The sequence below is a fragment of the Amblyomma americanum genome, chromosome 1 (assembly GCF_052857255.1).
Source record: "Amblyomma americanum isolate KBUSLIRL-KWMA chromosome 1, ASM5285725v1, whole genome shotgun sequence".
NCBI classification, from domain to species: Eukaryota; Metazoa; Arthropoda; class Arachnida; order Ixodida; family Ixodidae; genus Amblyomma; species Amblyomma americanum.
Genome location: NC_135497.1, coordinates 238532570 through 238548351, shown reverse-complemented (window position 1 = coordinate 238548351; position 15782 = coordinate 238532570). Strand labels below are relative to the sequence as shown.

The window sequence follows — 15782 nt, the reverse complement described above, 5'->3', positions numbered from 1 at the left end:
CTGGAACTTTGAAAGAGCACGGCGTCTGTTTCTATCCGTTTGTCGTGCTGGCATTTAATCCAGGCGATCGCGTGGTCCGAAATTTATAAATATTGGGTTGCTGTTCCAGCTCCCTGGTGAAAGCTGCAATCTCGATGCGAGATGCTTCGTACCGTAACGGTGGCAGAATAGTTTGTAATGAACAATTTTGCTGCCAGTCTTACATGTACACCACCTGTCAGAAGCGCGTGGAACAAACTTGCATTTTGGTAGTTGTAGCATGAGTCTATGGACGCGATAGCTTTAAGGCTTCAGTCCTGCAGAAAATCCGGCGTTGTAAGCGGAAAAGTAGGTGTCCAACCTGCCACCTAAATCATGTGACCATGTAACGTCACCACAACCTGCCCATCGGATTGTGAGCAAAGTGCCCACCGGGGCAGGCGGCGGTTTATATTATTGACTGGTCACGATAAGTTGCTCGGCAAAAGCAACCTGGATTTCACAAGCCCCACCGGTGCCTGTGTTTGAAACAGCCACCTGCTGAGGCAGTGGCGCATCGCTTAACCGCTGCGCCACTGCGCCAGGAGGGGTACGAGGACGCCCCACGATCTAAGACTGTTAAGTAGAGAAGGACCAGTTCCGCATATATGGGCACGTAGGCATAAACTAGGCGAAGTGATACGCAAAGAGGACTCCAGGCCGCTTAAGAGAAACATTAACGCCATCGTGTCATAACCTTAAGGCGGAGCTTGTGTGTTCCCTCAAGTTTTTTTCTTTGGTTTTGGCGTTTCGTGTGAGCAAGGTAGTTTTAGTTAATAAGAGCCGTATATTTCTAGCCTGAAAATATATGGCCTTTGCGGACCAAACTTAAGGCGCGAGGGTGTTTTAACGATTATTTTGCAAAACCAGATGCTACAAGTACAGCATCTTTGTCAGCGTTCTTGGCAAAAAAAAAAAAAAGGCATGCTTGGGCTGCAACATCTTTTTGGTACAGTCGGTCGCTGACAATTACAGTTTCGGTTCAGTAGGGTTGTAAAGGAAGCCTGCTCGGTCAAAACAAACTGTCTACGAAGTTGTTCTCGGTTACGTGCGTGCATGTTATCCTTCTGAAAGCGCGAGTAACGCACTGAAGTTTGATTCTTTAAGAGCGTTACTAATCTATATTGTGCATGTTATTGTCGTTCGTAGCGCAATGCCATTATCGAATTTAATCTCCAAGCGACGACAACTTATACAAGATTATGCTTATACTTTTACTATACTTATACTTAGATTATACTTATACTTATAGAAGAAAAGCGTAAGAGCGGGCGTCTTGCTCTGCAACCAGTATGGAGACGACGGTACAGTGCTTACTAGTGGCCCCCTTAAGTTTTGTTTTCCGGCTTGGTTTTTTTTAACGTGTGCATCAAAAACCTTCAGTAATTTTATAGCACAGATGAAGACAGTGTAAGCGCGTTGCGAGGTGGCTGTACGCAAATGACGTACGCTGGTTTTTAAAAGTTTCCAAGCCTCTAGATCACCAAAAGCCTAACATCAAAACGACCGCACATATCAGTAGCCGTTTCGGTCACACGCAACGCCATTTGAAAAGTAGAGACATGCAAGCTTCATACTGCTATCGCACGAAACGCATGTCGCCTGACAATGTCCATTCTGTTCTTTGATCTCAGGTACGAGCGGCAGCTAAAAGCGGCCACTGCAACTGCTTTCGGTAAGCTCTTTTCTTGCCTTAACTAGTGATTTTCTTGTTTGTGGGCCTACCGTTTCATCTTCTCTGCTGTACAGCCAATTGGTCGACGCGAGAAAATGCATTCCGTCTTCTAAGCAAAAAAAAAAAAAACAACAACAAAATATATCATGTGCAACGTGACCTATGCCGCACATTGCGCCGAAAAATCGAAAACTTTAATGAGCGTCGGCGAACCGATGACCAACATTGATAACTGGCACCTAAATATGTTTCTACGAAGTGAACGTTGAAGCTATCGCCCACACTTACAAAGAAAGTTAAGTGGACGGAATGAACCTTGTAGAAATCGCCTGAAATTTGTAGCTCGTCGTATACATATCCGGCGATCTTTTTGTTGACTGTGCTGTGCTGATCTTCAGAGAAATAGGAATGGCGTGAACTTGCAATCAGGTCGGGGGGGATTGTCTTCAGGCCTTTTTTCGTGGCGCAATTAATTCAGATTTATGAAAAATCAAGTCCACATTCTGTGTAGAGTTCAATCGCTAGCCTTGCACAAGAAACTTTCATAGCACGTTGCTTCTCATTGTCACCGCTTTCAGTTTAGAGCCGGCCACACTGGCAAGTTCATGCAAGAAACCTTTATGATGTCAAGCACATGGGCTGCCCTTTGCTTTTTAACAGTTCTGTCTTCATTTTTGCGTTTTTCCGCTGCTCAAGAATTTAATCAATGCGCAGAGCGCTAGCGAAACCGGATCTCCAGTTGTCTTCTGCAGTATTTTTGGACTTAACTTTTGGTGCCCAATAATAGTGCGAGAAATCGCCTCTACTGCACGGCGAAGCTCTCCAATGAACGTAGAATAAAAAAAAAATGGGCCTAGAGAAGCGAGGTTGATCATAGCCTCGAGGGTCTGAGTTATACATCCGTGGCAATCGATATAGAACTTGTTTAGGAGCAAGACACGGCCTGTGACTTCCCCTCGCGCAGCTTTTGGCAATGTTTTATTCTTTCTTAACAAAAAAAATGACCGAAAATGTCAGGACGAGCTCTGGGAAGCTTGTGTTGAATACGTTAGCTTTTCTTTCTGTCAGTCTCCTTCGAAGTCGCCCTTGAAAGTGGTCATGCAGCGTACGAGCGAATTTAAAGATGAAGGACATTCTTTGAGACGTTCGTAGCGTGCGGAAATTACAGGTGCCATCTGGTTGGATGTCCACAAATTTCATTAACCTCCCCGCTAGCAGCGCTGATGCGATAGGTTGTAAGTTACAAAAAAAAAATGCAGAAAAGGTTGATCCGAAAGGGCAACGCTGAAGCCGTGGTCAAACAAAGTCAATAACAGTTTTGCTCGACAAAATACAGAATAAGAATATTTAAAGGTTTACAAATGTTGGCGATATCGACTAGTATGGTACAGCCATTTACATTATTGACTGAGTGAGTGTTGCTCCCTATGGATCGTTTTGGCTTAGCGGTTCAATGAATATGGTAATTTTTTTATTAGCGGGAAAGAACGGACGACCTCCGACGGATGTCTTGCCAGCTGATCAGCAACAGCAGTTCGAAAAACAGTTTAGGCATTGCGCATGCATATTTTAATAGAGAGTCGTGTAAAGAGATGGACGCTCTTGCTGAGAGTTAAGATCAGGCTGCATAAAACGGAGTTTGCTAATACGAGCGTGTCTGTTTGCAATGATTTGGTGGCAGTTCGGGTTAAATATATATATACAGACAGTGTTCATGGTTTTGTAGACATTATCAGAAGTGTTGAAGAATACTGCAATAAAATGGCGCATGAGTATTGCAGGCACAAAACACAGTTTGAAAGTTACCATCGCGTTTAGAACACCATGGCTGTTAAGAAAACTGCCGTTCGCACTTCTGTGGTGTCAGAAAGGGCAAACCTCACTTGCTGCATATTAAACTATCTTTTGGAGCGTAGGCTGGTTTTTCAAGCTCTGTTAGCAAGAGCGGCGGCCAATCAACGTAGCTGTCTTTCGTCAAAGAATGAGCGAGGGAGCAAATGTACGACGAATAAAATGACTATCTAGGTTACTTGCCCCCCCCCCCCCCCCCAAAAAAAAAAAAGAAAAAAGAAACGACTTTTCATTTCTCCCGTTGTGCCATCAAGACTTGCGCTTTAAGGATCGGGAATAAAAGGAACAAATAGAGGTCGGGCTCTAGCATGCTGCACATTTTAGAATAAATTCTCGAACAAATCGCCATAATTCATTTATATGTGTCTATATATGAAGACAGTGTAAGGTAATGTCAACCAGCTAGATACAGTAGAAAAAAAAATGCGAGACCACTTGATACTTTTGTGCGAAGCAGTATCACACATATATGCCTGCTGCAAAAGTAATGCTTCTAAGAGAGCAGTAGACAGTTCTGTGACGCCCAAAGAGGTCAGGCAATGCATGTGGAAATCCATCCTAACATCGTCGTCATGGTCAGTGTTTTTATTAAACAAAAGGCCACGTTGGTTACGACGAAACGTATTGCTAGAGCCTTGCGTACCTGCATTCCGTGCTCATGAGCCCGCGCGGGTTTGGGTCAAAACTCCCGAGACCGCAGGGTCTGCTTGGAACCTTGTGGGGCTTCTGCGACAGCCCCGAAGCTCGAAATCTCCAGAAACTGCGGCGGAGTATCACCCTCACTTCCGCGGACTGTAGCAGGTTCATAAGCGTCGTAAGTGCCCGGACACACTGGCAAAAAAGCAGATCCTGTACCATGGGGACTTTCAACCAGCCTTGTGAAGAGCGCTCCAGTGGCGTATAGGCCCGCAAACAAAGCGGCACCTGCCAGGTTTTGAAAGCGACGCATACAGTGGAAGTAGAGGCACACAGGTCTAAATGACTTGTGGACAAGAGCGCCTTACCCGAAAGCCATGGGCAGCTGTCGAATATAAGTTATTTTTGCCTAGTGCACAGTGCTCAAGCACTGTACACAGGGGTGACGCACTTCAGGTACTTGAGCTGTTACAAGAAAACTTGTCCGAATGTGTAGTGGATTCGTGGTCGACGGCGCTTCAGAAATCGTCATGTCGCCTACTGTGATTGGCTAGCACACAGCAAAGAACCAATTGCGCTCATAAAGGCATACGTCACGGGGAGCTTTGTGAATCTGGCCCCTGAGACCTGACCTCCTTGTTGCTTGAACCTCGGACGTAGGATGATGTCACAGATTAATATTATCTCCGCTAGATTGTCTGCTTGTTATGCGAAAGCGATAAAAGGTAACTTTAGTCACGGGATACCAGCCTAAGCACTGACATACGTGTAGAGAATTCTTGTATGTCTTAAATGTTGCGAAACTGAAACGCGCACCTCACACGAGGCTTGTGGAGAGTGTGGCGCTGCTTACCGCGCTGCGCAATGCGGGAGCGGAGGTTCTTGACGTAGTTTCTTTGTGCCGGCACTTTTTTCGCCCACTAGGTTCTCGGGACTCGGCGTTGAACCGCATGGACGTGCCAAATACAAACCAGCACTCAGTCGAAGGGTAAGCGACATTTGCGCACCCCAGCGCAACATGCATGTTAGCCTTCGGATAATTGCTAAGCTGCTTGTTTTGTTAGCCGGTTGTATAGCTAAAGCCTCTGCAACTATGGGGATTTTCTTGAACATTTAGAGTTAAAGGTGCACAAAAGAGAAATCTGAACTCGTCCTTTTACCGCGGGAACTCGATCTATACGTTGCCATCATTCTTAGAAACTTCGAATTATTGTCCTGCGCGGCCAATTTCCCTAATTTAAATCGGATGAAACTTTCCAGCTCCCGCCTTTTTTTTTTAACTCAACGCTGAAGGTAGGAGGAGTCAACAAACGCGTGGAGTGCCTTTCAGCCAGCCCCGTGACAGCTTGCCGCTCTGCCATCGGTGGAGTGATACGTAAATCAAAGTCCACTCGTATTTTTTTTTATTTCCGTGGGCCTGAGTTGCGGCTGTACTGTCTGTGACTGAAACTGTTTATTCACAGAAACCTAAAAACAAAATAAAAGCTGAAGCGAAGCCGCCACTAGACTGGCTGAAAGGCACACCACGCGTTGGTTGACTCCGCCTGCCTACAGCGTTGAGTTCAAAAAAAGGCGGCAGCCGGGACGTTTAATCCGATTTAATTAGGGTAGTCTGCTTTACAGGACATTAATTCGAAGTTTCTAAGAATGCTCGGAACCTGTAGATCGAGTTGTCGCGGTAAAAAGTAGAGTTCAGATTCCTATTTAGTGCACCTTTAATGGTGGCGTTATATTCCGCGGATTCTCCTATCTTGGTTACAACGAACGTGTTTTAATCGATACAAAACAATTTTTGAACAGCAAAAACAATAAACTAATACCGAAAGCCAGCTGCGTGGGTGGGAGCAGTTCATCGCGTGACGCAGCGATGACGTCATAATCATTCGTGAAGCCCTCCCTACGCCGCCCAGGATTTATAAAATGGCTACTTCAAAGCGCATACAGAATGTCTGATATGGCTGAATACATGCCTGCCAATTTTCGCTCAGAAAGCAAGGAGTGAGTATCAGCGTGAGGGTAATGTTTCTGACGAGGCAGTAAAGCGCGAAGAGAAGGTCGCGGTGACCCTGTAGAGCGTCATCATGATACCAAGAATTCTTATGCAAAAATAGGTACAGAATTAACAATTCACTGCTTCAGCAAGCGTTGAAATCTGTTTAAAGGGAATAATTGGTTTTGGGGGAAAGGAAATGGCGCAATATCTGTCTCATATATTGTTGGACACCTCAACCGCGCCGTAAGGGAAGGGATAAAGGAGGGAGTGAAAGAAGAAAGGAAGAGAGAGGTGCCGTAGTGGAGTGCTCCGGAATAATTTCGACCACCTGGAGATCTTTAACGTGCACTGACATCGCACAGCACACGGGTGCCTTAGCGTTTTGCCTCCATAAAAACGCAGCCGCCGCGGTAGGGTTCGAACCCGGAACTCCGGATCAGTAGCCGAGCGCCCTAACCACTGAGCCACCGCGGCGGGTGTGTTTAAAGGAAATATTTTTGCTTTTCTGAGCGCACTGTTCTCAGAAACGTTGGAGGAGTGCTGTCTATTATGGTATCAGTATCATGGAACCACGTTACGATCCCAGTTATTTGCATGCGAGATTATTGCAGGGAACTGCAATTATTTCTAGTGTATTTCTGTCATCGGGGCGACTGTAAAGTCAAACGCACACTACTAGCCTTGCTGGGCAAGTAAGGCTATCCACTCAACATGCCAGCGTCAATGCTGGTCTTACATTTCCCGATTTTTCACTGTGCGCTTTAAAAACAAAGCGCGTGGACATCAGAAAATATCGGAAGCAACTAAAAATAAAGCATTAAATGCTGGTACATTATACGGGTTGCCATAAAATCAGGGCCATGTTTTCGCTCGTAGAGTGCTTTACTTTTTCTGCTCTTTTCCAGTGAAAAATAAGTGGGCTTAGGAAGAGGTAAATCTTCACGTTGCAAGAGTACAGCATGCTTATGATAGCTCACTATTAAAGAGCTAGGTTCAGAGTCAGTATGAGCCGAAATAAAGTTCTGGAAGGAGAAGCCAGCTTCCCTATGATAAAAAATACAATAAAAATCTCAATTAGAATTGACTATAAGGAGGAGCATGATTCTAAGGCCAGCAACCATTAACAGCATCACAGAGTCTGGGCATTACGTGCTATTCGAATTTTTCCTAATAAATTTGCGCTTTGTTGTGCGTGCAGTGGACGAAACGAACTTTTTGGTGCTTTGAAAAAAAAATCATGTTAGCTAGTCTCGACAGAGACAACCACTAGCATCGTGAATATTTGTCTTGAAACAAAAAAAACTTAGTTCGTTGTCCCAGTGCCTTAGCTGAATATATAAGGGAACAAAAAATCACAAAATATTCCTTTGAAATTACTTGCGAGGGTTGATTATTATCGCTTTTATTATAACGCACACGGTCGTCCACTTCTAAAGTGACCACAGGAGTCAAATGAAGCCATATTACAGCTGTGCAGAACGTCAGACTAGAGTAATATCCACATTACTGCGAATGTGAACATACCAACCTTACGCGCTCTCGGCGCCTGCTCATTAGCTCCCATTAGCTCCCAATATATGGCGCATACGTTTCTACTTTAGAAGTTGACGACCCTGTACAGTGTATCTAATTTTCGCGCTTGGCGGCTGTTGCTCTCTTGGCCGTTTTCAAATGGAAGCCTGCTCCAGCGAAGTGCTTGAAGACGTGCAGGGAGAGTGCGAGTGAAAGCATTGTCTCTTGCTCTAAACTTGCTCCTCTCGAGTGGTTTATTGGTTGGCTGAAGTTTAGGAGTCTGCAGGCCTTCAATTACAGTCAATGCGCAGAGAAGGCCTGTGCATTGTTCAAAGGGTTCCTGTAATCTGTTGTGAGATTACTAGCTTACCAATAGAAAAGTAATTAAGCCTTGTTTTTACTGGTTTATAACTAATAAACAAAAATATCTAGCATTTATCCAGTAGTTACCGTTCTGGGTGCCCAAAGCTCTTCAACGCTGAAGAGCATTCAGCTGCGTGTCATCGCCTCGTGTTTTTTTTCATTTCGAAAGTTCCTTTAATGTGCATAAATTTGTGGTTTCTAGAAGCTGAGTAATTGAACAATAATTAACTTTCGAGGAAGCCATTCAAGATAGACGATTCGTTGCAGCACGTAATGACTGATCCAATCTCACTTCATCTATTTGAGCAGAAAACGTGTAGCTGGTAAAGGCAACGTGACAGTAGTCACCGTGACTAGCCACCGTGACTAGTCACTTGTTGTCTGCTCACTGTTGCCGTTATTCCAAAGCAGATCATTTACTAAATCAACTTACAGCAAAGCGGAAAGGTGCCCACAGGAACGAAATAATGGCTATCGTATTCATATCGCGTTTGGAAAGCAGAGGCCGTGTGCCTTATGCAGGTTACTTAGTTATTGATTCCTGCTCTACGCAAGGGAAACGTCGAAGCATGTAAACTTTAATGATTTTTCAAGACAGCCCTTTAAGAACGTGAGACGCGATGTTAGTGGAGGGAGAAAGAAGGAAAGAAAGAAAGAAATAGAGAGAGAGAGAAAGAAAGAAAGAAAGGAATAAAAAAGTCTAACCACACAAACGTGCCCCAAACGTACAACGAAGTTGTTGGTAGCCCCACAAAAGCGTTGTCACCGAGAGTAACAAGTGCACGCGCGGCAGGCTCTTTGTTTTAACCCAACATTTGGCCACTGTACTGACCCCTTGATTTGATGAAGTAACGAAGAGAAACGAACAAAAATCCACGCCCCCTTTCTCCGTAGGTCGAACCCGATTTGGATGCACTCGTACGACAACGAATGGTATAAAGAAGACGAGGAGACAAGGTTAGTATATATGCCGTAGGACGACGAACGCAGGCACGAGCATGATGCGCCGCCTTGTTTGCCCTGCACTCTTTCATGCGTTCGAGCTGTCTTGCTGAACCTTTTCCCTCGCGTACACGTCTGCTCTGAACTCCTTTTTCCTGTTCTTTTACGTGCACACTAAATTCTAGCTGCGCACCGTAAGGAGCATGCGCGGTTTGTTTTGTAGCGGTCGAAAACACTTGCCTGATTTTGTTTTTGCCGTGAACCCTGTCTTAATTGCGCCTGAGATACATGAATTGGTTACATCGCCCAAGGCATCCACTTTTGCGAGCACTTACAGTGAAACTGCGCTTATTAAGATGAATACAACGAGATCGCTTGTTGAATAACTAGGACGAAGTGCAATGCCCCCTTGTTTGCCTACTAAATTAATTGTAGGAACCGTTAGGGAGGTGAGCTTTATGGATGAATCTGAAACGCTGCCAAAAAGCAAAAGCGATGCCCAAAGCAAACTAACGGCACCGAAAGAAGGTCAGGCTAGAGGCTCAGATAAGGATTGGTCATGCAGCGCATGTCTGACGGTGCCATACCTGGAATGGCATAGTGCGAGTACGTGTACGGTCTGCGAAGAACGGCTACAGTCAGCGTGAGGAACTAAGAAACTAGATTCAAATCGCCGGAGAGAAACAGCGTTCTGAGAAAGCGCGCGAAATGTGTATGCCATTCACGGCATTAGAAAGCCTCTGCGGGTGGTTTTCATCGCTGCTTCGACGAAAACCTACTCACTCGCAGTCGTGATAGCGGCTTCCGTTCCAACCAATCCGTAGCCCTCGACAACTGACGTTCGCCGCGCTGCGTAGATTCGAGGAAACCGCCAATCCATGACGCACATAACGGAACTGTCTGAATGTAGCGCACAGGCACGTGCATGTTCACTTCTCACAGAAGATCTGCGGCCGGACGGCCCCCTTGCACGTTTTTTCACGCCGCCCTAATTATGGCACAACTTACCTTTACGAAATATCTCCAAATAACTTCAGCCATCCTTCCTTTTCTTCCTATTACTTGAAAACAAAAAAAAGCACCGGAATGGCGAAATGGCAGCGCACGAAATTAATTGCCGCCTGTCACTTCCATTTCCAGAGCGGCGGACCGCAATTCGCTCGACGAGAACGCAGTGGCCGAGCCATCGGGCAGCACGTCTTCTTCAACGGACACGCACCGGCAGACGCAAGACCGCGAGTTCGACTCTGCGCAGCTCTGCTCTGAGGTGTACGTGCTGTCTAACGGCACGGTGCAGAACATTAGCATCCCCGTGGGAGGTTCGACTGACCTGCTGTGCCCCGAGGTGGCAGAGCGCAACAACCTCAACAGCAGGAACAACAAGAACGGCGGCTGCCCTTACGCTAGCGTCTTTCTCACCAAAATGGGAACGCCGAACAGGGCCGGAAAGCTCGAGGTCTCCGAACTGTGAAAGGACGCGTACCGGCGCACGCACCGGAAGCGGAGCTACGGTGTCGACGTCACACGAAGGAAGTGCAGGTTCCGCATTTCGCGACGACAGGAATGACGATTAGGACGGCAGGTGGAAGTCGTACAGGCAGCAGGTTATCGCATGAGTTTCAACGGAATCCAGACTGAGAGCTATGTGGTTTGTGATCGGCGAAAGGAAGTTAAAATTCTTGCTGTCAAGACGTGAAAGACAGCGCCCTTCCCAGGTGTTCTCCTCCGAGTGATACACAAATTACAGCTGGTGTCGCATGGAGTCTTCAACCGCTAGCAAGTTTGTGGGGCACGGCTTGCTGCCTACTATTGGAACTATTGGAAGTCAAGGATAATTATGCCTACTTGGAGGAAAGAAGATCCTTATAGATTTGGGCTCAAAATACACGAAAGAACCTACATAACGACTTCGGAACGTTGGCCGTTGACGCTTTCGTAGCAGCTTCCACGTCTTCCCTTCCTTTCAGCTGGCTTCGTTCATATCCTTCGCCGTGTGCACAGCGTTAGCCACTCCCAGTTTGGTGGATGACATGCTTGGGACACAAAAGCGGAGTGACGGCGACTGTCATTTAGGACGCCGCTTCCCATCGTCCCTCAGCAAGTGCACAAGATTCGCACGTTGAAAATTAAGAAGAGAAGAAAGCTTCAATGGACGGTGCTCATCCGTAGCCACTACAACTCAGCCCGGCAGAGTTTACTGTCTGTGCATGATACAGGCGAAACGAGTGCAGACTGTCGTGTCGAGTGTGGTGATCTGGGAAGCTTCGCAGTAAACGTCGCGGCGATCAACTTACGCCGATTTCAGCAGTGCCTAAAGATAACGAACTTCATATAAGATGCGCTCGTGGCTTGAGGACTATTTTAGCTTGGACACACCAATGCTATTTGACCTGTCAGCAATGCGTGGAATGTAGCTAAGCCGTCAGGACTTTCGTTGAAGGGCTGGTGTGCAACGGTTTTCGTTTTGTCATTTCTTCTCTCAGTTCTTCACGGCTGACAAAGCCCGGCATCAGTAAATCCGGAAAAGAAGGAAGGCACGGCTGCAATGCCGAAAATGAAGCTGGACCGTACTGAGTCAGCGCGAACAGATTAGTCAATAAGTAGACTAGCAGAAAAGCTAAATATACACCAAAATTTGGCACAGATTGGAGTCTGTTCTTAAGTGTCCCCTCTTCTGTCTTAGATTTAGCTTTGATGGTTACAATGATGCTCACGCCTCGGGCTCAACATTAACCCTAATACCAAAAGCTACTTCGGCAGAACAGCTCTTGCACACCGGCCTTCCGACGAGTTCAGTAGATAGGACACGAGCCCTTCCGCGCAGCCTCCCCGCCACGAAGCACGAAACCAAAGGTCGGTACAATTGTAGCAGCCTGTGTGAATGCGCCTCTCTGAAATGTATATTACTGTAACATGCTTAGTGACAATGAGGACGCTTCAGTTCGGTGATGATGACCCAGTGCTGGACAGACTCCGGCATTTATGTGTCTTGTTTTTTATATCTATTTTCACCAAATGTGCCACATGTGATCAACTTTGAAGAGCCTTCACCGAACTAGCGTAAAGATTCGCGCTTTTGAAAATCCCAGCATCGATAGTCCTGGTTTTCAAGCAGTCTTCGGAGACACAAGAGCAAGAGAGGTCGACTTTTGATGTATTCATAACAGGTTCACCCCCCGCATTGGAAAAGACATCATCACGCGTGTTCTTGTTTTGTACTTCTCATCTTCATGTGTGTCTAAGCAAATATATAGATATATATTGTATGTCGTACGACGTCTTTTTCTGGTGCCCTTAGCAACATCGTGTTTTATTCTCAAGACTGTTTCGCCTGCGCTTTTGGATTTACAGGCCACGAATTTGTCAAGGATGCCTCAAGACGTAACACTTGTGAGTCTTCAGGAGGATCAGTTGACTACCAGTAGTGTTTATACAGATAGAAGGCGTACAGGGCAACAAAATTTTTTCTCATAGCGGCATAGTGTTTATAGAGTGCGCCATAGTTAACCGGTGTCTAGGATTAACAAGGATAAGCCGATACAGGTTGCGGCACCAAAACTAAAACAGTTACTCTTAGAGGTTATTTGGAGCAATCGGGAATGTTTCTCAAATTCATTATATTGAATTAGAGAGAAAACACTGTTAATCAACTTTTAGACTTGAATCACGTGTTTAAGAACAGCAGAAAATGACTGGATGCAGCAAGAACAAGACGGGCCGAACCCCAGCTGTAGTATGGAGGTGGCTCGTCCTGCCCGGCTCTTTTTGCCATCTCTCCTTGTGCGTTGCTTTTAACACATCAACTGTACTCGAATCTAACAGTTTTATACTTTACCCGCTCGAGACAGGCGGTAAATTTTCGTGCACTAAAGAAAGTAGGTGAGATCCTAAATGCTCGCTGAAGTGGTGTGCTGCGTCCCCATAATGGTCGTCGACATGGCGCGCCCAAATATACCCAACCGGAATCGCTATAATTTTACCCAAGTAGCCGATATTAAAGGTATAGCAGAACACGCCCAGAATAACGCAATCTTTTCAGAGGTTGCGCCACTTGCAGTTTATTTTCAGTCTTGATTTTATAATTCAAACTTATCGCGTAGCTCCAGCGGTTTAAAAGTTACTTTTAAGACATTCGAAGTAATTACACATACGCTTGCTTTTTCTAAGCAACCCCCAATTTTAATGTTGAGTTTCTTTGGTGCAACGAGCACCAGTTTTTTTTAATACTCCTAATTCAGGTCAGCTGGGACGCTGTGTTGAACGCGCTGTGTTTCTGCGACTATGGGCAAACATGTTTTAGCGAAGGAACATTACGGATAAGAGCTACTCTTTCGAGAACACATTGCTGGGGGTAGCGGAGTTTGGAAAGTTTGTGATGACTACTAATCGCCGATGAAGCTAACTTAGGATCATTATTACGTAACTTAGCTGCTTTCAGCAAAGAGTAATAATTGAGTGGATCTGAACCTGGTAATGGTTCAAAGCACGTGCACTTCTCAGGAATTCGGAAGATTGCGACTTCATTGGAATCTCCACGTAACCCCGTAATTGCCCGGGAAATATGCCCGCGTTCCATGGGCACGTTATGACAAAAGGACCGCGAGAAGGGCCATTGACTGTAGATATAAATTAAAAGTCATCTACTTGGCGAGTAATAAGTGATCTAGTCAGCGCGTACCACGCATTTTCTGTCTGCTGCTGCTTAATTACGCTCTTTTAGGCCTTTTTATCGCGCTCGGCCCAGGCAACATGCGCATACAGTTCACGTTCTCAAAAAGCTTAGTTTGAAGTGATACTTGCTTTGCTTCTTTAAGTTCCGCAAGGGTCCCACTTACGTCTTCCCCCAAAAGAAGAGTGCGCCTCCTCGTGCAAGAATTATAAACGGCCCTCTCTTTTTTTTTCTATGGCCACCTTTTACCTATCCATGACTAGAAACTTGGGCACAGAAACAACACAATAAAATATTGCAGGTAAGTTGTGACAAAACATAATTGTCTAACCGCTGTAATAAAAAAAAACAAACTATAGGGACATTTCAGTCGCCTTAAGAGTGAAATGCGATAGCATTAGATTTCACATTTGTCACAGCTTCTGCAGCGACTACTGTGTGTGTTTGCGCCAGTTTCTTTGCAGTTGTCGGTCCCTCAACCACCACATTAGGACTGCTAGCAGCAGTATCAGGTATCCGATATGCTGTAACGGTGCCGAAATTTGCATACATCTTTCTATCTAGGGTTTTGACTAAAAATTAGGTTGCTCACAGCTGAGTGGGCAGGTTGTGACGACCTCACAAGCTCACGCGACCTCTCTCGGCTATTCACCTGGCACAGTGAGCAGGTTGTGATGACGTAATAAGGCCACGTGACCTCTCTCGACCGATCAGGTATAGCCAAATAGGGCAGGTTGTGATGTCGTCACAGTTCCCTCAACCAACCGGCGAATTTTATGAAACCGGACATAGTCGGTGTTTTGGTGTGGCAACTCTAATGTCGTTGTATTAAAAACTGTCTTCTCCAGTGCACATGCGCAGTGGCACCGGCTGTACCATAAGCGTACTCTAGACCATAAATGTGTTAACCCGATAGCGTTAAGGCTCGCGTTCTGCAGAACGTCCGGGGTCGGCGTTGTGAGTGAAAAAGCAGATGGCACACCTGCTATCTAGATCGGGTGACCTTGTGACGTCATCGCAACCTGCCAACTGGCTTGTGGGCCAGGCCCGCTGCCACCGTGACAGGTGGCAGTTAAATTAAAGATTGGTCGCGAGGGATTGCTTGGAAAGAGCAACCTCGGTCGCACCAGCCCCACCGCTGGCAGCACCTGTCATCGCAGGGCAGTACCGCTTAAAACCGCTGCACCACTGCGCCTTGAGTGGTATGAGGACCCCCAGGGGTCTATGAAGTCGAGAATGACAAATTCCGCAGTATGGAGAGTTACCCATAAACGCTACCGCCTCATACCCCCAAGGCGGCGCTTAACTGTCCCCGCTAATTTATTTTCTATCCTCTGTAACTCCCTCCTGCCGGGCCTGCGGGCAATATGGCCGTGGCTTTCGAGCTAAGAGCGCGCTGCAGGCTGCGACCTAAGGTCATGTATGGCTTCTGAGAAGCCGGTCTTTCACGCTTCACGTATACAAAAATGTTAGCAAAATAACAGGCCATTATTCAGGGAGTCGAACAGCACACTGTCTGTTTCGAATAATGAGCTGAATGCATCAGTCTTTTATACATGTTGAAAAAAAAAGAATATTTGAACACCTCGAAAGATATTCGTTCCTTTGAATTGCAACTCATAATTGCATTTACTGGTGCAGAAACAAGATTTCGATTATTCGCAATGTTCTATTAACGCTCAGCCCTTTCAAAATAGCTATCAGGAAGTAGCTGTTGCCTTGTAAAGTCAGCTTCTCTCATCCCTCTTCCTCCACCAGTTACCCTGATTTTACCTGTGTACCCAACATGTCATCATATCTTGATGCTGGCTTTACGTTCCGGGACTGTCTCATGGGAGCTTAAAGGCGCCCAGCCCGCAGCAATGCGGCATCAGCAGACGGCCTTTTGCACCGATACGCTTTGGGACACACTGAATTTGAAGGCCTATTGGTTAGACGACTGCTCTTCATTTGCTTACTGTGTGCATTCATTGAACATATAGTCTTAATGCGATGCGCGGTATCCAGCAGTTTAATAGTCCCGCATGATCATCGAACAACCCTTGCTGGAGGAACCGATGTTCTTCACGTAGGTATTCCCTCTTTACGAGAACGACCGTTTACACCTCGTAGGAACAAAACTC

At 46.0% G+C, this 15782-nt stretch overlaps 1 protein-coding gene across 1 annotated transcript in view; it reads left to right on the top strand.

Moving 5' to 3' along the window:
* Positions 1-12262, top strand: part of Cad88C (cadherin 88C) — a 114254-nt gene extending 101992 nt beyond the window's left edge. The window contains exons 32-35 of the mRNA XM_077648777.1: positions 1653-1693; positions 5105-5168; positions 8943-9005; positions 10131-12262. Of these exons, the coding sequence (XP_077504903.1) occupies positions 1653-1693; positions 5105-5168; positions 8943-9005; positions 10131-10461 (499 nt within the window). The 3' untranslated portion in view covers positions 10462-12262. The remainder of the gene's footprint in view (positions 1-1652; positions 1694-5104; positions 5169-8942; positions 9006-10130) is intronic.
* Positions 12263-15782: the final 3520 nt, after the last annotated feature.